The sequence below is a fragment of the Saimiri boliviensis genome, chromosome 2, assembly GCF_048565385.1.
Source record: "Saimiri boliviensis isolate mSaiBol1 chromosome 2, mSaiBol1.pri, whole genome shotgun sequence".
NCBI classification, from domain to species: domain Eukaryota; kingdom Metazoa; phylum Chordata; class Mammalia; order Primates; family Cebidae; genus Saimiri; species Saimiri boliviensis.
In genome coordinates, this window is record NC_133450.1 from 126,568,996 (window position 1) to 126,592,321 (window position 23,326).

At 47.3% G+C, this 23,326-nt stretch overlaps 1 protein-coding gene across 1 annotated transcript in view; it reads left to right on the top strand.

The window, feature by feature from the left end:
- Positions 1-5,869: 5,869 nt before the first annotated feature.
- Positions 5,870-23,326, top strand: part of GNB5 (G protein subunit beta 5) — a 64,013-nt gene continuing 46,556 nt past the window's right edge. Inside the window, exon 1 of the mRNA XM_039462854.2 lies at positions 5,870-6,201. Within this exon, the coding sequence (XP_039318788.1) occupies positions 6,090-6,201 (112 nt within the window). The 5' untranslated portion in view covers positions 5,870-6,089. The remainder of the gene's footprint in view (positions 6,202-23,326) is intronic.

The following is a 23,326-nucleotide window of genomic DNA, read 5'->3' on the forward strand; positions in this document are numbered from 1 at the left end:
AGAGCTCTGAGACCAGTTTTCAAGAAATCTCAACAACTCAGCTACTGTTCAACATGTGCAGAAATTGTAAGTGCCACAAAAAAAATTTTAGTTACCTGTCTTAGTCAAATGAGAGTCCTGTGACAGATGAGTTGCCATAGAATCAGTGTATATGACACACACTTTTCAGTATGCCTGGGTGTGGTAAGGCAGTGTAGCACAGAGGTCTGGGGTGTGGACTCTGGTGTCTGACTGCCTGGGTCCAAATCCTATTTATGTTCCTAGTCAGTGGTGTGCAAGGAGGTTCTCACCTCTCTCCTGAAGCCTGTTTTCCCATCTGCAAATAGGCATACTAATAGCACCTACATCATAGGAGTTTTATGAAGATCAAATTATTTCATTTGATGACTTACTTTAAATGGTACTTAGCAAAGAAAGTGCTCAATGAATGTTTTAGCTTTTATTATTTCTTTCTTTCTTTCTTTCTTTTTTTTTAATTTGAGACGGAGTTTTGCTCTTGTTACCCAGGCTGGAGTGCAATGGCACGATCTCGGCTCACTGCAACCTCCGCCTCCTGGGTTCAGGCAATTCTCCTGCATCAGCCTCCTGAGTAGCTCAGATTACAGGCATGTGCCACCATGCCCAGCTAATTTTTTGTATTTTTAGTAGAGACGGGGTTTCACCATGTTGACCAGGATGGTCTCGATCTATTGACCTCGTGATCCACCCGCCTCAGCCTCCCAAAGTGCTGGGATTACAGGCTTGAGCCACTGCGCCCGGCCAGCTTTTATTATTTCTTAGGGCTAATACTTTTTTTCTTCTGACTTCTCTAAGTCTGCTTGGCAGGCAATCAAGCTAAAAGAGAATCTGGCAAATAAGCAGTATGGGAGCATCTTTCCCAGGACAGGTCCCAGTGGTGTGTAGGTCCAGCTCTAATGAAGATGGAATCTTACAAGGCCTCAGCAGTGAGCAAAATTCAGCTCAAAAATACTCCTTGGGCCTAAGCCTTCAACAAAAACTAGGGACGAAATACAAATCCTTGAATTTTTCAAAGTATCCAAAATTAAGTTCTCACCAGAGGTGGCTGTGCACAAGCTTCAGATCTTGCAGCAAAATTGCCCACAGCATCACTGAAGCCCTAGGAATGAGTCCTATCTCAGAGAAATGTGAAAAATTGCTCTCAATAGTGCAGCTGGGCAGCGCCCCCACATGGTGAAAAGTGGTAAAGCACTCCTCCTGAAAAGCCCAGAAGGAAATGCCCACATAAATAACAACAAAATTCATGATACATCAAAGGAAAGATGACTTTTACATTTTATCCAGCTGAAAAAGAAAAGGCACTTTTTATTCTCCTGATTCCTTTGTAACCCCTGACAGTGATTACATTAAAAATTATTCCCATAAAGCAGATAGCAAGTAAACAGCCCAGGGCGGCATAAAAAGGCTTTGATGCAGCGTAGCAGTTTTGATGTGTCTTCAGCCTCGGGGTAATGGGCTTCCACCTGTAGTATATTTCTACATTCCACGTTCTAACCTGGCTTTGCAAACTGTAGAACTGAGGACATTTAGTTCTTAAAAACAAACCTGCGTCCAGGCGCGGTGGCTCACACCTGTAATCCCAGCACTTTGGGAGGCTGAGGTGGGCGGATCACGAGGTCAAGAGATCGAGACCATTCTGGCCAACATGGTGAAACCCCGTCTCTACTAAAACTACAAAAATTAGCTGGTCATGGTGGCGTGCACCTGTAGTTACACCTACTCTGGAGGCTGAAGCTGAAGAATCGCATGAACCCAGGAGGCAGAGGTTGCAGTGAGCCAAGATCGCTGCCACTGCACTCCAGCCTGGTGGCAGAGCAGACACTCCATCTCAAAAAACAAAAACAAAAAACCATCCTGCTTTCTGGGGTCCTTATCCTCCCCCCACCATCACACATTATTTATTAATCTAACTCTTCTGCTTTTTAAACAACTTCCTCTGAAGGCAGAATAAACGCAAAAAATCCCACATTCTGAGTCCTGTGTGGCACACAGTTTCTCCCTCACATGGGGGCCCTGCCTGGAGATATGCGCTTCCAGGGAACTGTCGCTGGCTAGTTTTACTATTGGGTTAGTGCAACAGTAATTGTGGTTTTTGCCATTGCTTTCAATGGCGTCGAAATACTTTGATACAATCTCTACTCTCTACTTGGGGGTTCCCAGATATTCAGACAGCATCATTCAGCTGAGCAGACATCCAATGACTGACAGCTGGCCTTTCATCCAAGTGTTTGGGATTATGTAGACACAGCCCCCATTGGGCCCTTTTCGTGAATAGGAATGACCCCTGTACCTCGGTCACAGTGGAAATGTAGCTGACTTCAACTTTTCCAATCTCTGGCTTCCTTAGCTGGAGTTAATTAACACCAAAGTATAAGAAGGCACTTGGCAGACTGCCCAACCATTAAAAGTTCCATGGCCTTGGCTGGGTATGGTGGCTCACACCTGTAATCCCAGCACTTTGGGAGGCTGAGGCCTGCGGATTGCCTGAGCTCAGGAGTTCGAGACCAGCCTTGGCAACACAGTGAAACCCTGTCTCTACTAAAATACAAAAAAATTAGCCAGGCTTGGCGGCTTACATTTATAATGCCAGCTACTTGGGAGTCTGAGGCAGAAGAATCACATGAACCTGGAAGCGGAGGTTGCAGTGAGCTGAGATTGTGCCACTGCACTCCAGTCTGGGTGACAGAGCAATACACCATATCCAAAAAAAAAAAAAAAAAAAAAAAAAAAAGGTTCATGGCCTCATATCTAGATAATTTAGATAGGTTGGAGGCTGTTCAAGGTTTACTTAACACGAAGAACCCCGGGAACACAGCAGTGAGAAGTACCATGTGCCTCAGGTCTTCATAGACAGGAGGACCCTGAACTATATACACATCCTGCAATGGTGCAAAAAACAGAGCCAGTCTAAGGAGCTGATGCAAAGAGGCTGCCTTGCATGGGGCCCTTGAGACAGCCCTTGTGAGAAGTGTCCCCCTTGACTCAGTGTCTCATTTAAATTACCTCATGTGAACTGCTCAAGTGTATCAGGCAGTCTCAGTAATAGTAACAGATGCATACTCTGTGCCATGCACTGCTGTCTCTGAATGCTGTACAGAGTCTGAAGGAGATGTTATCCCCATTTACAGATGAGGAGCCCGAGACACAGGCAAGTAAATCCCTCAGGCCACACTGCAGAGCCAGGATTTGCCCCCAAGTAGTCAGCTCTGGATAGAGCCTGTGCTGTTAACCTGTTGCTTTGCAAACCCTCAGAAAGGTGTAATATTTTTGCTTTTGTATTTTATTTTTATTTATATATTTATATATATATATATTTTTTGAGACGAAGTTTAGCTCTTGTTGCCCAGGCTGGAGTACAATGGTGTGAACTCGGCTCACCACAACCTCCATCTCCCAGGTTTAAGCGATTCTCCTGCCTCAGCCTCCGGAATAGCTGGGATCACAGGCATGCACCACCACACTCAGCTAATTTTTGTATTTTTAGTAGAGATGAGGTTTCTCCATGTTGGTCAGGGTGGTCTTGAACACCCAACCTCAGGTGATCCACCCGCCTCAGCCTCCCAAAGTGCTGGGATTACAGGTGTGAGCCACCACACCCAGCCTTTATTTTTATCTTATACTTAAATAATTGTATTTATATAAATCATTTATGTATTTATTCATTTATAAACATGTTTATGTTATACATTTATTTTTAACATAGTTTATAAAGATTTATATATTTTATACATTGTTTTTATACATCCATTTAATAAACTAGCATTAACTGAGCACCTACCATATGCAAGTACTATGCTAACTACTGAGAAACAATGACAAATAAATATATGGATAGGGGCCGGGTGCGGTCACTCACGCCTGTAATCCCAGCCCTTTGGGAGGCTGAGGTGTGCGGATCACCTGAGGTCAGGAGTTTGAGACCACCCTGACCAACATGGAGAAACCGTGGCTCTACTAAAAATACAAAATTAGTCGGGTGTGGTGGCGCATGCCTGAAATCGCAGCTACTCGGGAGGCTGAGGCAGGAGAATTGCTTGAACCCGGGAGGTGGAGGTTGCAGTGAGCCAAGATGGCGCCATTGCACTCTAGCCTGGGCAACAAGAGCAAAACTCCATCGCAATAAATAAATAAATACACACACACACACACACACACACACACACACACACACACACACCCCGATGGTAACGGAAAAGAGAACCAACAGTGAATAAGCATCTGCTATGTATGGAGAAATCTGCTAAAGTCTTCAACCATACTATCTTACCTTTTGTTTTGTTTTGTTTTGTTTGTTTTATTTTTGAGTTTTGCTCTGTCGCCCAGGCTGGAGCACAGTGGCGAGATCTTGGCTCACTGCAGTCTCTGACTCCTGGGTTCAAGCATTTCTTGTGTCTCAGCCTCCTGAGTAGCTGGGATTACAGGCATGTGCCACCACACCAGGCTAATTTTTGTATTTTTAGTGGAGACAGGGTTTCGCCATGTTGGTCAGGCTGGTTCCGAACTCCTGACCTCAAATGATCCACCCAACTTGGCCTCCCAAAGTGTTGGGATTACAGGTGTGAGCCACCGTGCCCGGCCCACACTATCTTACTTAATTCTCCTAACAATCCTATGAAGCAGATCCTGTGAAGAAGTTTTTACAGATATGGAAACTGAGGATCTCAGACTCTAACCTGAAAAACAACTATGTACAGATTAATATCGAGTACGTTCAACTTTTCTCAGACAAAGAGGGCCCGGGACAGCAACTGGAGGTCCGCTCCTCTGGGAGGGAGCAGGTACAGAGAGGTGGGGACAGCACCCAAGATTCTACTTGGCGATGTTTCCGCCAGAATTTGTGATTTTGATGTGTCTCCCCATTCTCCTCACAAACGCATGCAAGATCACAAAGGAGGGAAAGAAGAGAAGGCTTGGGTTGAATCATCCACACCAGTCGAGGACTATGGCGCCAACCTGCCTGGGTCCAAATCCTGTCTCTCCCTCTTTCTGGGACAATGCCCCCTGAGTAATTACTCAGCCTTTCTGTGCCTCAGTTTGCTCTTCTGTAAAGTGGGGTTAAAAGTGCCCATTCAAGGTGACTCCTGTGAGGATTAAACAAGTGCTAATTAAAACACAGAACAGTGCCTCCCACATTTCAGGCACTTGGGGCGAGGGGATGCTTCAGTCTGACAGAAGTCAGTACACGTGCATGTTGGGAGAACTGTACCAGCCCTTCATTCCAAAGGGAAGGAGGTGGCCTCAGAAATGAGGGGTCGGAGGTGCCGGGGCGTGGCTCAGAAGCCCCAGGTCTGAGCTTGCGCGGCCACCGACCCACCGCCCGCCTCCTTTTACAGCCCGCAGGACGGGGCCTGATTCCTGAGTGAAGAATCAGCAATCTTTCTTCTTTCTTTTCTTTCTTCCTGAGTGAAGAAAAGAAAAACTAAGTGTGGGCCTCCTAATGCCGCAGGGACCCCTTCTCAGAGGCAGAACTAGTTTTATTTTTGCATATTTAGATAACAAACGAAGAGGGTTTCCGGTTCCTTGAGTGGGTGGCACTACAGCTACCTGCGGCCAAGCCTCGTGGCCGTCTCCTCTCCGGTCCTCTCTGGAGCCTGCGGGAGCCACAGGCCCGCAATCAAGTCCCACAGAGCGGAGATCTGCACCCGGGGCGTGGGGATGTGAGGGCCATGTCGCGGGGACCTCACCGGTCTCCCCAGAAGCGGGGAGTTCTGAGTTAGAATCCCGACTTGGCCCTTCCCTCTGTGTGCGTCCTCGGGCAAATCACCCAGTATCCCTGAGCCTCAGTTTGCCCGCCGGTAAAATGGGCGTGGCACTCCCCGCCTCTCCCGGACCGCGTGCGCGGCAGCGCTGACGCGGACATCGCCCCGGGCACCGCGCCAGAGCCAGCGCCCAGGTGTCGAGGTCGGGGGGCTCCGGCGCCGCGGCAGGGCCCGCAGCTGCTGGCGTCATCGCGGAGGGCGGGGCCGCGGGGCGGCGCTCGGGGCCGGGAACGGGGGCCGGGAAAGGGGGCTGGAGCGGCGCCCGCCGCGGCTCAGCGCATCCCCGTTCTTCGCTTCCCTCCCCGCGCGAAGATGGCAACCGAGGGGCTGCACGAAAACGAGACGCTGGCGTCGCTGAAGAGCGAGGCCGAGAGCCTCAAGGGCAAGCTGGAGGAGGAGCGGGCCAAGCTGCACGACGTGGAGCGTGAGTGCGGGCCGGGAGCGGGCGGGGAAGGCCGGGGCCGCGACTGGAGCCAGGCCCGCGCCACCACCAGGGAGCAGGGCCCAGTGCCCGGGCGCGCAGGTGAGGCGCAGGTAGCGCCCCGGAGCCCGGGGGCGCGCGGGCGTGAGACCCTCGGAGGGTCCGGGCGCCCGACAGACCCCCGCCGCCCGCTAGCGGAGGGCCGCGGGACCAGCCGGCCTCATCACCTGCCTGGAAGCAGCGGACTAATCGCGTTCCTGCCCCTCCCAGGCGGAGGGCAGGGGGTGGGGTGTTGGTGGTGACGAGTCAGCGGGCCAGCCCGTGTGGGCGCGGCCTAGGAGAGACTCCTGTTTTGTTTTTTCATCATCTGGCTTTCTCCATCACTGTTGTGTCGGTTCTCAGTTTTGCTTTCATGAGACTCCAATTTCAGAGCTCATTTTTCCAGCCTCTCCTCTATGCTTGGGGGCTGGGAGCTGGATGACAGGAGGGAAGGGAAGCGGAGGAGCTCACCAAATTCAACCGTTCAGTTCGTTTAAGGCTGTTTAAGAAGCTTTTGGATCAAAGCGGTGTGATCGGCGTAAAAGAGCCATAGCAACCTTAAACTTCACCATCATCACCGTAATTCAGAACTGGCTCTGTGATTTTTATGAGCGATTAGATTAAATAGCCAGGTTCGGTGGCTGTCGGCCAGAACAGCGTTCCTTGACTTTGTCAGAGGCTCCTCCTCAGCAGAATGTGGGCTGGGGGCCAGGCTTGGGGAAGTGGTAGTATCTGCTCAGTTTTCAACCCTGAGGGTGGCATCTCCTCTTTGCTGGGCAAGGCCTCCCACGGTGCCCTCCCGCACACCTTGACGTTGTTCTGCCATTCCTAATGGGTGCCACCCTTTACATTCTGTTTGGAATGGAAACATGGGGTTCGTGCTAGGGCCTTCAGCCTTTGATATCTGAAGATCACGTAAGAGAAGTGGATGACCTGAATTTAGCATGTGCTGTGCTTTCCTAGGGGTCTCCTTTAAATAGGAGGCACTCTAAGCTTAGAAACCGAGTCCGGCAATCACTAATGATAAACCCCAAATAATGTAGTTATGCAAATTCAGAGTTACTTTTCTTACATAACAACAGCAAAGGAGGATGATCACCTGCTTCTGTTCAGCAGCACTGCACCCCCTCAATCCCCTGCCACCCACGCCTACACTGTCTACCCTGTTGGGGACCCAGGCTCCTTCTGCCTTTCTTCCCCACACCTTAGGGCAGTGGCATTTGCCCCATGATTATAATGTGATTGCTACAGCTCCAAACATCACTTCTGTATCCAAAGCAGGAAGAAGAGAGAATAAGCACCCCAATCTCTCTTTGCTTCCTATCAAGAAAGCAAAGCGAAAGTTTTCCCAGAAATCCTCCTTGCAGTTCGAGACCAGCCTGGCCAACATAGTGAAATCCTGTTTCTACTAAAAATACAAAAATTAGCTGGGTGTGGTGGTGGTTGCCTGTAATGCCAGCTACTAGGGAGACTGAGGCAGGAGAATCGCTTGAACTCAGGAGGCGGAGGTTGCAGTGAGCTGAGATCGTGCCATTGCACTGCAGCCTGGGCAATAACAGCGAAACTCCGTTTCAAAAAAAAAAAAGAAACCAGCCTCTCTCCCCCAAAGATTTCTCCCCTGGGGAGATCTCCTTCCTCCAGGATCCCAGCTCTCCTCTCTTCCAGTTTCTCAGCCCCTTTGTTTCTTCTCACTCAGTATCCAGCAATGAGACTTCATTGGTCAGAACTAGGCCACGAGGCTACTCTAAGGGAGGCTGGGAAAGGTTCAGCTGAGCCATTCCCAGCCAAAGCTTGGTTTCTGTCATCAGGAAGGAAGTGGGGAATGGACGTTGGGAGGCATGAGACAGGGTCTGCCTAATTTCCCTTTGCAAATTCCCATACTCCAAATAACGATCATGCCGTTAGTGCCTCTAAAGTATTAATAGGTCGTCTAACTTCTCCCTTTGACAGATGAGGAAACCGAAGCACAAAGAAGTTACAGGACTTACGGAAGGTCCCCTACTAATAAGTGATGGGACCAGGATTCCCCCTAGGCAGTCAGAGTGCCAGTTCAGGCTCACTTTGGATTTTTTTTGCCAAACCCCTTTGAGCTTCATGCAGAGAGTGTTCTCCAGAAACTCACTTATTCACCAGTGCAGAATGCACACCTGGATATTTTCAGCTTTTCTGTGAATTTGTAAGTTGCCTTAAGACGAAGAAATGGCAGAGATGACATTTTCTTTTTTTTTTTTTTTTTTTTTTTTTTTGAGACGGAGTTTCGCTCTTGTTACCCAGGCTGGAGTGCAATGGCGCGATCTCGGCTCACCGCAACCTCCGCCTCCTGGGTTCAGGCAATTCTCCTGCCTCAGCCTCCTGAGTAGCTGGGATTACAGGCACGTGCCACCATGCCCAGCTAATTTTTTGTATTTTTAGTAGAGACGGGGTTTCACCATGTTGACCAGGATGGTCTCGATCTGTTGACCTCGTGATCCACCCGCCTCGGCCTCCCAAAGTGCTGGGATTACAAGCTTGAGCCACCGCGCCCGGCCTGACATTTTCAATAGGGAAGCTCAGGGGACAGATTTAGTCAATCCAAAAGAGGAAGCTTTTTTGTCCTGCCAAGAGTAGTGCCCTCCAAAGCTAGGACCAGATTTTAGACACACAGTGGGAGGGTCTGTCTCTACCTGCATATGTCGGAATTTTTGAGCCGGAAAGACTAGAAGTCATGTGGTTGTATCTCTCTTGATTCCCCTGCAGCTTCCAGACCACTTCTCTTCCACCCCCCAGTAAAACCTTTGCTCCTTGAAGGTTCTTTTTTTTTTTTTTTTTTTTTTTTTTTGAGGCGGAGTTTCGCTCTTGTTACCCAGGCTGGAGTGCAATGGCGCGATCTCGGCTCACCGCAACCTCCGCCTCCTGGGTTCAGGCAATTCTCCTGCCTCAGCCTCCTGAGTAGCTGGGATTACAGGCACGCGCCACCATGCCCAGCTAATTTTTAGTATTTTTAGTAGAGACGGGGTTTCACCATGTTGACCAGGATGGTCTCGATCTTGTGATCCACCCGCCTCGGCCTCCCAAAGTGCTGGGATTACAGGCTTGAGCCACCGCGCCCGGCCTCCTTGAAGGTTCTTATCACTCTGTTGACCTCTTCCCCGTTGACATGTCGCCTGACTTCCCAGCCACATTCTCTCATTTCTTTTCTTTTTTCCTTTTTTCCTTTTTCTTTTAAGATGGAGTATTGCTCTGTTGCCCAGGCTGGAGTGCAATGGTGCAATCTTGGCTCACTGCAGGCTCCACCTCCTGGGTTTAAGCGATTCTCCTGCCTTAGCCTCCCAAGTAACTGGGACTGACTATAGGCATGTGCCACCACGCCCAGCTAATTTTTGTACTTTTAGTACGTGGGACTTTACTATGTTGGCCAGGCTGGTCTCGAACTCTTGACTTCAAGTGATTGGCCCACCTTAGCCTCCAAAAATACCGGGATTATAGGCATGAGCCACCACGCTCAGCTATTCTCTTCTTTATTAATCTTTTTTTTTCTTTATTTTTTATGGAGACGAGGTTTCTCCATGTTAGGCCAGTCTCGAACTCGCAACCTCAGGTGATCCGCCCGCCTCGGCCTCCCAAAGTGTTGGGATTACAGGCGTGAGCCACGGCGCCTGGCCCATCTTTTTTTTTTTTTTTTTTTTTTTTTTTTTTTTTTTTTTTTAGGAGATAGGATTTCACTTTGTCATCCAGGCTGGAGCAAAGTGGACTTATCATAGCTCATTGCAGCGTCAACCTCCTGAGCTCAAGCAGTCCTCCTGTCTCAGCTTCCCAGGTAACTGGGACTACAGGCATGCACAACTACACCTGGCTACTTTTGTTTCAAAATTCTTTGTAGAGACAGGGTCTCACTGTGTTGCCCAAGGGGGTCTTGAACTCCTGGCCTCAAGCAATCCTTCTGTCTTGGCCTCCTAAAGTGCTAGGATTACAGGTATGAGCCACTGTGTGCCCAGCCAGGTTCTCTCTGTTCTTAAGGACTTTGACATGTCTTAGGACTGTGGCTTGAGTCTTCCTCTTGCCCCTAAGCCCTGCCCTATCCTGTGAGATGACATGCTGGCCCCTCACCGTCGCAGCCTTGCTGCACACACCCTGGGTTCTTGTCAGCACTCAGGACTGCCCCTCTTCCCTCACCTCAAATTGCTGCCTCCATCTCCAAGCATAGTCCCTCCCTGGGGAGATCTCCTTCCTCCAGGATCCCAGCTCTCTTCTCTTCCAGTTTCTCAGCCCCTTCCTTTCTTTTCCCTCAGTATCCAGCATCGAGACTTGGGCCACCATTTCAGCAACAATCTTGCCAAGGAATCCAAATTTCCTTCTCCTTCTGCCTCTTCCTGGGAGCTGCCTGGTAGGACCCTAGTCCTGGATGAATCTGATGTCTCCTCTCTCTCTTGTGCCTGCAGCTGCTGGAGAAGTGGCACACAGGAGGCTCGCTGAGACCGTTGTCAGTTCCACAGTCACGAGTCTACCAAGGCTTTCAGAGCAGGCTGGAGTTTCTCTGGTCAGCTCTTCACAGTGAAAATTTTAGACTTTCTCCATGCTGCATGGGTCTCTGACTCTTCCCCTTCCACCTGGACTCCTCCACAGAAAATGGAAGCTCTAAACTGATCCCTTGGTGTCACACTTCCAAACCCACCTCCACATGGACTGACCTCACACCTGTCCCCTTCCTGTCCCACCACCAGGCATGAGATCACATCATCTCTAGCCTTCAGTCACCTTGGCCTAGCAGTTACTCCCGTCTCCACCCCTCCGTTGACATGTACACACACCCAAGCCTGTCACTCATTCAGCACAATCTGCGGGCCCATTGTATGTCAGGCACTGTTCTCAGCCCTGGGGGACAGTGCAGTGAACAAGTCACATCAGCATCCCTCCCTGGCAGAGCTTCCATTCTAGTGTGGGAGTCAGAGGACAAATGAGTAATATGGGTGACAGGCTAGATGACATGCATTAGAGAGGAAAGAACTAAAGCAGAAAGTGGGAAATGAGGTGTGGGGGAGCAGCAGCTTTAGAGAAGGTGACCCAGGGAGGCCTCATTGAGAAGGACTTTTGAATCCAGACCTGAAGGTAGTGAAGAACCAGCACCGTGACTCCCATCTGGAGAGCAAACTTCAAGCAAAAGGAGGCGCTAGGAAGAGACTCCCGGAGGGGTGTATTTGATGTATCTGAGGAAGAGCGAGCAGGCAGGTGTGCCTGGAGGGGAGTGTGCAGGGCAGAGTCTAGCTGCAGGTTATGCTGGGAGGTCATGCAAGACCCCATGGGCACAGGGAGGATTTGGGCTCTTACTCCCAGTGAGTTGGTAAGACTTTGGAGGGGTTCGAGAGAGGACGGACCTGATTGTTTTCCTGGGCTCACTCTGCCTGCCATGTTTTGTGGCAGAACAAGACAGCCTGAAGGAGGGCAATGAAGTGTGAGAGGTGAGTGACTTGGGGTAAGAATTCTTCACAAATGTCTCTCTCCCTCTTATTAGAGAGCCTGCCTTGGACACCACTTGCCAGCTCTTGATGGAAGTTACAGCTGCGGGTGAAAGAGTGAGAGATGATTTCTGAGTTTGTCTTGGTCCCACAGTTGACCCTGCAGCTGCTCTTACCTTACCCTAGCCTAGATGCCCCCAGCTTCTTCCTAAGTGTGTTCATCCCTTGGCACTCAGGTGGGAAAGGGAGGAAAGGATGCTGATGAGTTTTACCTGTGGAAGTATAAGCTGGCACCCTGTCAGGTGTCAAGCAACTGTGGTGTCATTTTTCCCCGTATGAAGGAAGGTGGTATCACCCCTATCTGCGGGATGAACAAGCAGGCTTAGTAAAGCCAAGTAATTTGTTCAGGGTCAAGCAGCTGGTTAGTGGTTGGGCCAGGATTCAGTTTGGAAATGATATGGCTTTCTTTGAAGGACTCCCCTTGAGCAAGTGGCTGAGAGCCTGGGGGAAGGTAGGAGGGTCTGGTGAAGCTGGGGAGGACCATAAACTGAATCTGTTTACTCCGCAGAGCAGGGGCTGCCAGCCTGTACTTTCCTGTATCCCTTATGGGGGCTGGCAGCCCCTTAGTTGACAGATCTGTTTCTTTTTTGTTTTGGGGTGTTTGGTTTTTTTTTTTTTTTTTTTTTTTTTTTTAGATGGAGTCTCGCTCTGTCACCCAGGCTGGAGTGCAGTGGCATGATCTCAGCTCACTGCATTTCTGCCTTCCAGGTTCAAGCGATTCTCCTGCCTCAGCCTCCTGAGTAACTGAGGCTACAGGCGTGTGCCACCATGCCTGGCTAATTTTTGTATTTGTAGTTGAGACCACGTTTCACCATGTTGGCCAGGCTGTTTTCAAACTCCTGAGCTGAGGTGATCTGCCCACCTTGGCCTCCCAAAGTACTGGGGTTACAGGTGTGAGTTGCTTTGCCCGGCCTGACAGTTTTGTTTCTGACACACACAGGCCTTATTTCTTGCCCAACTGAGATTCCCAGCCCCTGCTTCGTGATGACCTCAGCAGATATCTCCCATTTTGGATTCCTAGGATGGTTTCCTGTGAATTGGGAATGTGTGACCAGACATGTGAGTTTTATAGTAACAAATTAGGGTACGTGGCTGACACCAGAGGGGCCTGGTGTATTCCCTAGAACAACATGTGTTAGATGCCTGCACATTTTTACATTTTAGTATTGTTATATATGTGGCCTAGAAGCCTCTGCCTTAGTCAGGGAGACCCCTTTAGGCTATCAGCTAAGGTAACCAACTCATCCCAGTTTACCTGGGACCCTCAGTTTGTTTGTTTGAGATGGAGGCTTGCTCTGTTGCCCGGGCTGGAGTGCAGTGGCACAATCTTGGCTCACTGCAACCTCTGCTTCCCAGGTTCAAGCAGTTCTCCTGCCTCAGCCCCTAGTAGCTGGGATTATAGGCATGCGCCAGGATTATATACCCCTGGCTAGTTTGTATATTTTTAGGAGAGATGGGGTTTTGCCATGTTGGCCAGGCTGGTCTCAAACTCCTGACCTCGGGTGACCCACCAGCCTCAGCCTCCCAAAGTGCTGGGATTATAGGCGTGAGCCACGGTGCCCCGCCAGACCCTAGGTTTTAAAATGGAAAGTCCTGCATCCCAGGAGACCCTCCAGTCCTAGGCAAACCGGGATAGCTGTTGCCTCCTATTAGCTTGGACTTGCCTAAATTCTTGCCTTAAGGTGAACACAGTAAAATTATAGAGCATAAATTCTGAGGGAAAAATAAAGGTTTCCTGTCTTCAGACCCTGAGCTTTTCACCTCCATCCCTTTGGCCCTCATCCCCAAGCCAGATGCTTGGCCAACATTAAATATAGAAGATTTTTTTTTTTTTTCCTTTTTTTTCTTTTTTAAAGATGGGGCTTCACCATGTTGGTCAGGCTGGTCTTGAACTCCCGACCTCAGGTGATCTGCCCACCTTGGCCTCCAAAGTGCTTGGATTACAGGTGTGAGCCACCACGCCCAGCAGAAGATGTTAATAGTTTATTTGGGTCCTCTGATGAGAAGCCAGCTCACATCAAACTCCGCGGCCCCAGGTCGCATTTTCCCCTTCCGCAGAGCTTCCTGCTTCTCCCCGCTTCTCCCCAGAGCTTTCTCCTTGTCATTTTCTGCTTAACTTCTCCCACAGGTGAGTACTCACCACCTTGATTCCAAGGCATTTTAGAATCATGTGGTTGCTGCGTGCATTTGTTTTTGATTACTGCTGTACAAATGTCCACAAACTTAGTGGCTTACAGTAATGTACATTTGTTTCTTAGTGCTGGAGGTCTGTCATCGGTGGCTAAAATGGGTGGGCTGGTCCTTCTGGAGGCTTTAGGGGAGAATCCATTTCTTGCTCTTTCTAGCTTCTAGGGGCTGCCCATGTTCGTGGCCCAAGGCTCCCGTTGTTCTGAGCACTGCTTCTGTGGTCACCTCTCTCTCTGACTCTGACCTACCTACTCCCTCTTATTAGGATCCCTGTCATTATGTTGGGCCCACCTGGATGATCCAGGATAATCTCCCCATCTCCAGAGCCTTCACTTAATCATATCTATAAAGTCCCTTTTGCCATTAAATTGCATCTCCACTGGTTCTGGGGATTAAAGTGTGGACACCTTTGGGGCCATCATTTAGCCCAGGAGTCCCCAAACTATGGCCCATAGGCCACATGCAGCCCCCTGAGGCCATTTATCCGGCCCCCCACTGCACTTCAGGAAGGGGCACCTCTTTCACTGGTGGTCAGTGAGAGGAGCACAGTGTGTGACGGCCCTCCAACGGTCTGAGAGACAGTGAACTGGCCCCTTGGGTAAAAAGTTTGGGGATGCCTGATTTAGCCCATCACACAGCTCTTAGATCAAGAGGGGTCCCGTGCTTCAGCTTCAGTCTCTAGCACAAAACATTTCCTTCTCTTCCCAACAGCCCTGTCCCTTAAAGATGAGCAAACAGCTGAGATCCAGGGAGGGGTGAAGGGACTTCCCTAAGATTGTGCAGCTACTCTAATGTTGAATAGGGAGTAGAGGAGGGTCAGGCTCCCAGGACAGCTGTCCTCACCATGCTAGACCTTCTCTTATAAAGTTGAGATTTACCAGTAATCTCCCCAACTGACCTGGCTCCATCTACCTCTTCTACTTCACCTTGGATCGGTCTATGCTTTGCTCACTATTGCCAGTCAAACTGGCCGTCGTGGTGGGCTTCAGACCATCAAGCTTGTTCTTGCCTTCAGCCTTCAGACAGTTTGTGTGTTCTCTGTTGGAATTCTCCCACTTCTTTGCATAACTTCCTTCATATGTTCTGTCTTGGTTCATATTCCACCTCCTCAGAGGCATCTTTCCTGACTCCTGAATCTAAAATGGCCATGCCTATCCCAACTTGCTTTCATTGTTCAGCTCCCTTTCATTGTTCACTTCGTCACTCTCTGAAATTACTTTCATTCATTTATTCTTTGTTGATTGATTGATGATTGGTTGATTTTATGTCCCCCTTACTAGAATGTAAGCCCCTTGGCAGCAGGTACTTTATTTGTATTATTTACTGTGGATCACCCTCCTACAACAGTGAGCTAGGCTGAGTAAATATCGTATTTACTAGGCTAAGTAATTATCAAATGAAAAAAAAAGAAAGTTAGTTGAGGTTTGCATTGAAAAGAAAAAAAAGTAAATCCATGTATGACCAGGTGTCAATTTTCTTTATTAAGTATAAGAAAATAAAAAGCAAAGTGCCGAACAGTGTATATAACATGATCTCAATAAACAAGAGGTGTTTGTGTATGCAGTAAGTGTCTGGAAGGATACACAAGGAGCTTGTTATCTCTAGAGAGGGGTATGGAAAGGGAATACCCTCATACATCTATACAGTTACTGATTGTTTTTTTTTTTTTTGGGGGGGGGCTATGTTCTCACTCTGTCACCTAGGCTGGAGTACAGTGGCCCAATCGTGGCTCACTGCTGCCTCAAACTCCCGGTCACCTCAGCCTTTTAAATAGCTGGAATTACATGTGTCTGCCACCATACCTGGCTAATTTTTACATTTTTAAATAGATATGGGGTTTCTCCATGTTGCCCTGGCTGGTCTTGATCTCCTGGGCTTAAATGATCCACCTGACTCTACCTCCCAAAGTGCTGGGAGTACAGGCGTGAGCCACCGCGCCCAGCACATTGACTGCTTTTTATAATAAGGGAAAAATGAGTACTAGAGTAGGAGTCAAGCTCAAGAATAAAAGGAGGCCAGGCATGATGGCTCACTTTGGAAGGCTGAGACGGGGGAATCACTTGAGCCCAGGAGTTTAAGACCAGCCTGGGCAACATAGCAAGACCTCAACTCTCAAAAAAATTTTTTTAAAAAGATTATCCAGGCATGGTGGTGTGCATCTGTGGTCCCAGCTACTCGGGAGGCTGAGGTGGGAGGATCACTTGAGCCCAGGAGGTTGGGACTGCAGTGAGCTGTGATTGCACCCTGCACTCAAGCCTAGGTGACAGAGCACGATCCTATCTTAAAAAATAAAAAAGAGAAAAGGGAAAACAATTCAGCTCTGAAGAGTCTTTAACTTGAAAGTAAACTGAGGAATAATCTGATAGACAGGCTGAAAGCAGACAGAGCAGGAAGGACATGGTGTTCATTTCAGCCAACACACACAGCAGCCTCAAGGGCTGTGTGAGCTTCACTCCGATTCCCAGCTCTCCATTCAGTTGCATTTGTCTATGTGTCTGTTTTTGTACCAGTACCATGCTGTTTTAGTTACTGCAGCCTTGTAGAATAATTTGAAGTTGGGTAGCATGAATGCCTCCAGCTTTGTTCTTTTTGCTGAGGATTGTCTTGACTATATGGGCTCTTTTTTGCTCCCATGTGAATTAAAATTTTTTTTTTAATTCTGTGAAGAACGTCATTGGCAGTTTAATGTGAATTGCATTGTATCTATAAATTACTTTGGGCAGTATGGCAATTTTCACTATATTGATTCTTCCTATCCATAAGCATTGAATGTTTTCCCATTTGTTTGTGCCCTCTCTGGCTTCCTTGAGCAGTAGTTCATAGTTCTTGAAGAGGTCCTTCACTTCCCCTTGTTAGCTGTTTTCCTAAGTATTTCATTCTCTTCATAGCAATTGCGAATGGGAGTTCATTCATGATTTGGCTCTCTAGCAACTTTCGCACGTTGATTTTGTATCCTGAGACTTTGCTGAAGTTGCTTATTGGCTTAAGAAGCTTTTGGGTTTTCTAAATATAGGATCTTGTCATCTGCAAACATAGATAATTTGACTTCCTCTCTTCCTATTTGAATACTGTTTATTTCTTTTTCTTGACTGATTGCCCTGGCCAGTGCTTCCAATGCTATGTAGAATAGGAGTGGAGAGAGAGGGCATCTTTGTCTTGTGCCAGTTTTCAAGGGGAATGCTTCAAGCTTTTGCCCATTCAGTATGATACTTGTAGGTTTGTTCTATGTGGTTCTTACTATTTTGAGGTATGTTCCTTCAATAACTTGTTTATTGAGAGTTTTTTTAACATGAACAGTTGTTGAATTTTATCGAAGGCCTTTTCTGCATCTATTGAGGTAATCACATGGATTTTTTCTTTAGTTTTCTTTATACAATGAGTTATATTTACTGATTTGCATATGTTGAACCAACCTTGCATCCTGGGGATGAATCCAACTTGATAGTGGTGGATAAGTTTTTTAATGTGCTGCTGGATTCGGTTTCCCAGTATTTTATTGAGGATTTTTGCACCTATGTTCATCAGGGATATTGACCTGAAGTTTTCTTTTTTTGTTGTTGCTGTAGGGGGCTGGGGGCACAAGGGGACAGAGTCTTGTTCTTGTTGCCCAGGCTGGAGTGCGATGGCGTGATCTCGGCTCACGGCAACCTCCGCCACCGGAGTTTAGGCGATTCTCCTGCCTCAGCCTTCTGAGTAGCTGGGATTACAGGTGCCCACCACCACACCCAGCTAATTTTTTGTATTTTTAGCAGAGAGAGGATTTCACCAAGTTGGCCAGACTGGTCTTGAAGTCCTGACCTCAGGTGATCCACCCACCTGAGCCTCCCAGTGCTGGGATTACAGGCATGAGCCACTGCACTTGGCCAAAGTTGTTGTTGTTGTATCTCTGCCAGGTTTTGGTATCAGGGTGATGCTGATCTCATAAAATGAGTTAGGGAGGAGTCCCTTCTTTTCAATGGTTTGAAATAGTTTCAGAAGAAATGGTACCAGCCCCTCTTTGTACCTCTGGAAAAATTCAGCTGTGAATCTGTCTGGTCCTGGGCTGTTTTTGGTTGGTAGGCTATTTATTACTGCCTCAATTTCAGACCTCATTATTGGTCTATTCAGGGATTCCATTTCTTCCTAGTTCAGTCTTGGGAGGGTGTATGTATCCAGGAATTTATACATTTCTTCTAGATTTTCTAGCTTATGTGCATAGAGGTATTTATAGTATTCTCTAATGGTTGGTTGTATTTCTGTGGGGTCAGTGGTGATACCCCTTGTATCATTTCTGATTGTGTCTGTCTTATTCTTTTTTCTTTATTAGTCTGTCTAATATTCTATTTTATTAATTTTTTCAAAACACCAGCTCCTAGATTCACTGATTTTTTTTTTAAGGGTTTTCCATGTCTCTGTCTCCTTTAGTTACATTCTCATCTTGGTTATTTCTTGTCTTTTGCTAGCTTTGGGGTTTGTTTGCTCTTGGTTCTTTTTGTTAGCTGTGATGTTAGGTCAGGCGTCCCCAAACTACGGCCCGCGGGCTGCATGCGGCCCCCTGAGGCCATTTATCCGGCCCCCCACCGCACTTCAGAAGGGGCACCTCTTTCATTGGTGGTCAGTGAGAGGAGCACAGTATGTGGCAGCCCTCCAACGGTCTGAGGGAAGTGAACTGGCCCCCTGTGTAAAAAGTTTGGGGACGCCTGTGTTAGGTTGTTGATTTGACATCTTTCCTGCTTTCTGATATGGACATTTCGTGCTATAAATTTCCCTCTTAACACTGCCTTAACTGTGTCCTAGAGATTCTGGTACACTATCTCTTAGTTCTCATTAGTTTCAAAGAACTTCTTGATATCTGCCATAATTTCATTATTTTCCCAGGAGTTTTAGGAACAGGGTGTTCAATTTCCATGTAGTTGTGTGGTTTTGAGTTTGTTTCTTAATCCTGAGTTCTAATTTTATGGCACTGTGGTCTGAGAGACTGTTGTGATTTCTGTTCTTTTGCATTCGCTGAGGAGAGTTTTACTTCCAATTATGTGATCAATTTTAGAGTACGAGCTATGTGGTGATGAGAAGAATGTATATTCTGTTGTTCTGGGTGGAGAGTTCTGTAGATATCTATCAGGTCCACTTTATCCAGAGCTGAGTTCAGGTTCAGAATATCTTTGTTAATTTTCTGTCTCAATGATCTATCTAATATTGCCAGTGGGATGTTAAAGTCTCCCACTATTAGTGTATGAGAGTCTAAGTCTCTTTGTAGGTCTCTAAGAACTTGCTTTATGAATCCAGGTGCTCCTTTATTGTGTGCATGTATATTTAGAATAGTTAGCTATTCTTGTTAAATTGAACGCTTCACCATTATGCAGTGCCCTTCTTTGTCTTTTTTTTATCTTTGTTGGTTTAAAGTCTGTTTTGTCAGATACTGGAATTGCAATGCTGTTTTTTGCTGTTTTCCATTTGCTTAGTAAATTTTCCTCCATTCCTTTATTTTTAGCCTGTGTGTGTCTTTGCATGTGAGATGAGGCTCTTAAATATAGCATACAAATGGGTCTTAATGCTTGATCTGGCTTGCCATTCTGTGTCTTTTAATTGGGACATTTAGCCCATTTATATTTGAGGTTAATATTGTTATATGTGAATTTGATCCTGTCATCATGATGCCAGCTAGTTACTTTGCAGACTTGTTTATGTAGGTGCGTCACAGTGTCACTGGTCTGTGTACTTCAGTGTTTTTTGTAGTAACTGGTAGCAGTTTTTCTTTTCCATATTTAGTGGAGCTCTTGCAAGGCAGGCCTGGTGGTGACAAATTCCCTCAGCATTTGCTTGTTTGAAAAAGATCTTATTTCTCCTTTGCTTGTGAAGCTTAGCTTGGCCAAATATAAAATTCTGGGTTGGAAATTCTTTTCTTTAAGAATGTTGAATATTGGCCCCACTCTCTTCTGGCTTGTGGGGTTTCCACTGAGAGGTCTGCTGTTAGTTAGTCTTATGGACTTCCCTTTTTAGATGACCTTGCCTTTCTCTCTAGCTGCCCTTAACATTTTTTCTTCCATTTCGATCTTGAAAAATCTGATAATTATGTGTCTTGGGGTTGATCTTTTCGTGGAGTATCTTACTCAGACTCTCTGGATTTCCAGAATTTGAACATTGGCCTGTCTTCCTAGGTTGGAAACGTTCTCCTGGATGGTACCCTGAAGTGTATTTTTCAACTTGGTTCCATTCTCCCCATCTCTTTCAGGTACCCCAGTCAGTTTTAGGTTCAGTCTTTTTGCACAATCCCATATTTATTGGAGATTTTGTTCATTCCTTTTCATTCTTTTTTTCCCTATTGTCTCCTTGTCTTATTTCAGAAAGATAGTCTTCAAGCTCTGAGATTCTTTCCTCTGCTTGGTCTGTTCAGCTGTCGATACTTGTGATTGCATCATGATGTCCTTGTGTTGTAACTTTTAGCTTTATCAGGTCATTTATGTTCCTCCCTAAGCTGGCTATTTTGGTTATCAGCTCCTGTAATGTTTTATCATGATTCTTAGCTTCTTTGCATTGGGTTAGAACATGCTCCTTTAGCTCAGTGAAGTTCATTATTGCCCTCCTTCTGAAGCCTAACTCTGCCAATTCATCTCTCTCAGCCTCAACCCAGTTCTGTGCCTTTGCTATTAGAGATGCTGGTAATCATTTGGACAAGAGACATTCTGGCTTTTCGAATTCTCAGCGTTTTTACATTGATTCTTTCTGATCTCTTTAGGCTTATCTACCTTCAGTCTTCGCTGACCTTTGAATGGGGTTTTCGTGGAGTCTTTTTGTTGGTGTTGGTTTCCATTTGTTTTTCTTTTAACAGTCAGGCCTCTCCTCCATAGGGCCACTGGGGTTTGCTGGAGGTCCACTCCAGACTCTGATTGCCTGGGTCCCTCCTGTACCTGGAGGTATCACCAGTAAAGGATACAAAGCAGCAAAGATGGCAGCTAGCTCCTTCTTCTGGGGACTCCATCCCAGAGGCTCACCAATCTGATGCCAGCTGAAACACTCCTGGAGGAGGCATCTGGAGAACCCTGTTGGGGGGTTGCACCCAGTCAGGAGGAATGGGATCAGGGACCCACTTAAAGAAGCAGTCTGGCTGCCTCTTGGTGGAGCAGGTGTGCTGTGCTGGGGGAAACCTCCCTCATCCAGACTGCCCAAACTCTCCAGAGCATCTGGGTCCCGCTTAAAGTAACAGTCTGGCCATAATCTACCATAGCAGCTGTGTTGCGCTATGGGGAATTCCTCCCAGTTTGGGCCACCCTGACTCCCAGGAGCTGGCAGGCCAGAACGGCTGACTTGAGCTGCACAGATGGCATCTGTCCCTCTTTCCTGTTCCCCCAACTTGGTCATCTCAGGCAGTCTCCAGCCTGCTGCCACTCACTGTCTGGAATTTCAAGACAGTGGGTCATAACTTGTGAGGTGCTGTGGGGGTGGGCCCACTGAATGACGCTGCTTGGCTCCCTGGCAACAGCCCCCTTCTTTGGGGAATAGATGAATCTCCTTCCTCACAGGTATTCCTCGGGCTGGAGTCTGCACAAACTCCTGGGTCTCTGTGTTGGGCACTCTCAGTGCCCAAGCAGCCACCGAGAGTCTGCACAGCATTGTGCTTTGGACCCGAGATCCTGGTGGCTTGGGCTCACGAGGTGATCTCTTGATCCACTGGTTGCAAAGATCTGTGGGAGAAGCGTGGTTACACAATCCCTCAGCGCCTCCTGTGGCTGATGATCGGGGCTCCCCGGCTCAGTGCTGTTCTCAGGTGGGCCATCACCTCACTCTGCTTCTGCTCGCTCCCTGTGAGTCACCGGGACTAGCTAGTCAGGCCCAGTGTGAGAATCTGGGTACCTCAGTTGAAAGTGTAGAGTTCACTTGCCGTTTTCGTTCTCCATGAGTGCTGCGATCCACAGCTGCTTCTAATCAGCAATCTTGGCCTGCCTTGTGGGTTTATTTGTTTGTTTGTTTTTTAAGGCTAGTCAAGTGAAGCAGTGGGAGTGGAGAAGAACAAAGAAATCTGCGGCCGGGCGCGGTGGCTCAAGCCTGTAATCCCAGCACTTTGGGAGGCCGAGGCGGGTGGATCACAAGGTCGAGAGATCGAGACCATCCTGGTCAACATGGTGAAACCCCGTCTCTACTAAAAATACAAAAAATTAGCTGGGCATGGTGGTGCGTGCCTGTAATCCCAGCTACTCAGGAGGCTGGGGCAGGAGAATTGCTTGAACCCAGGAGGCAGAGGTTGCGGTGAGCCGAGATCGCGCCATTGCACTCCAGCCTGGGTAACAAGAGCGAAACTCCGTCTCAAAAAAAAAAAAAAAAAAAAAAAGAAATCTGTAGCTGGTTGTGATCAATTAGTCATAAACACCACTGCACTCTGATCAGCCTGTTTGAGGATTTTTTATAGATCCTATCCCATTCTACTTTGGCACAAAATCAGACTTCATCAGTTTTTTAAAGTTAGCGTTAGATTTTTTTTTCCTCCTTGATTCCTTCAATCTACCAAAAGGTGGCTATGAAAACACTGTATATGTTAGCACAAATTTGAAAGTGATTCCAGATTATATTTTAAATGGTTTTGTTATTCTATTTAAGACGTCTCACTTGTCTTCTTTACAATCAGTTTCAGAGTATTCATTTTCTGGAACATTTTAGAGCTTGTTCATGCTTTGGTTCTTTTTTTTTTTTTTTCCCCATTGCCTTATGATATAATGAGAAGGACCCTGCTATGAATTTTCACTTTATAAATTTACATGGTTTGAAATCTTGTGTATTGAGCTGCACACCATATCTTTTGCTTTTGGTTCACAAATGCACAGATTATAAAGTAAATAACAAAACTATTCCCTGAAAGTTGAGAGTAAGCCACATCTTGATGAAAAGTTAAGTTTTTGCCAGAATTATGTCGTATTTCCAAGGCCCTGTTGACATACACTCTAATACCTTCATTTTACAAAGCAGGGTGCACGTTCAGAGGAGACATGTGTTCACCTTTAATTTGTTAACTGTGCTGTTCCCTCAAGCCCCATTTTCCTTTTCTGAAAAGCAGGGGGGCTGGTGTACCTCACTGGCCTTCACACTTGCTGTTTGGACTCTGGAGGTGGGGGGATATTTGGAACTTAGGGGTTCCTTCCTCCTCTGTTCACCTGCTCAGCTCTGTCTTCATCTATTTTCTGTATCAGTATCAGACTTCTAGTAAGATTTCGTCCATGAGCCAAAACAGAGACAGTTAGGGGAGACTACTACAAGTAATATGGGAGCTTGAAGACTACTGCTACACAGTTACCCAGCTCCAAGTTCCATCAGTTGGGACCTGTCCATCATGTTCAGCCTGGTGCCCAGCACAGGACCAGCCTGTGGAAGGTGTTCAGTTCTTGCTTGTTGAGTCATTCAGTCTTCATTCATTGAATCTTCTGGCTCTAACTTTCCATGAT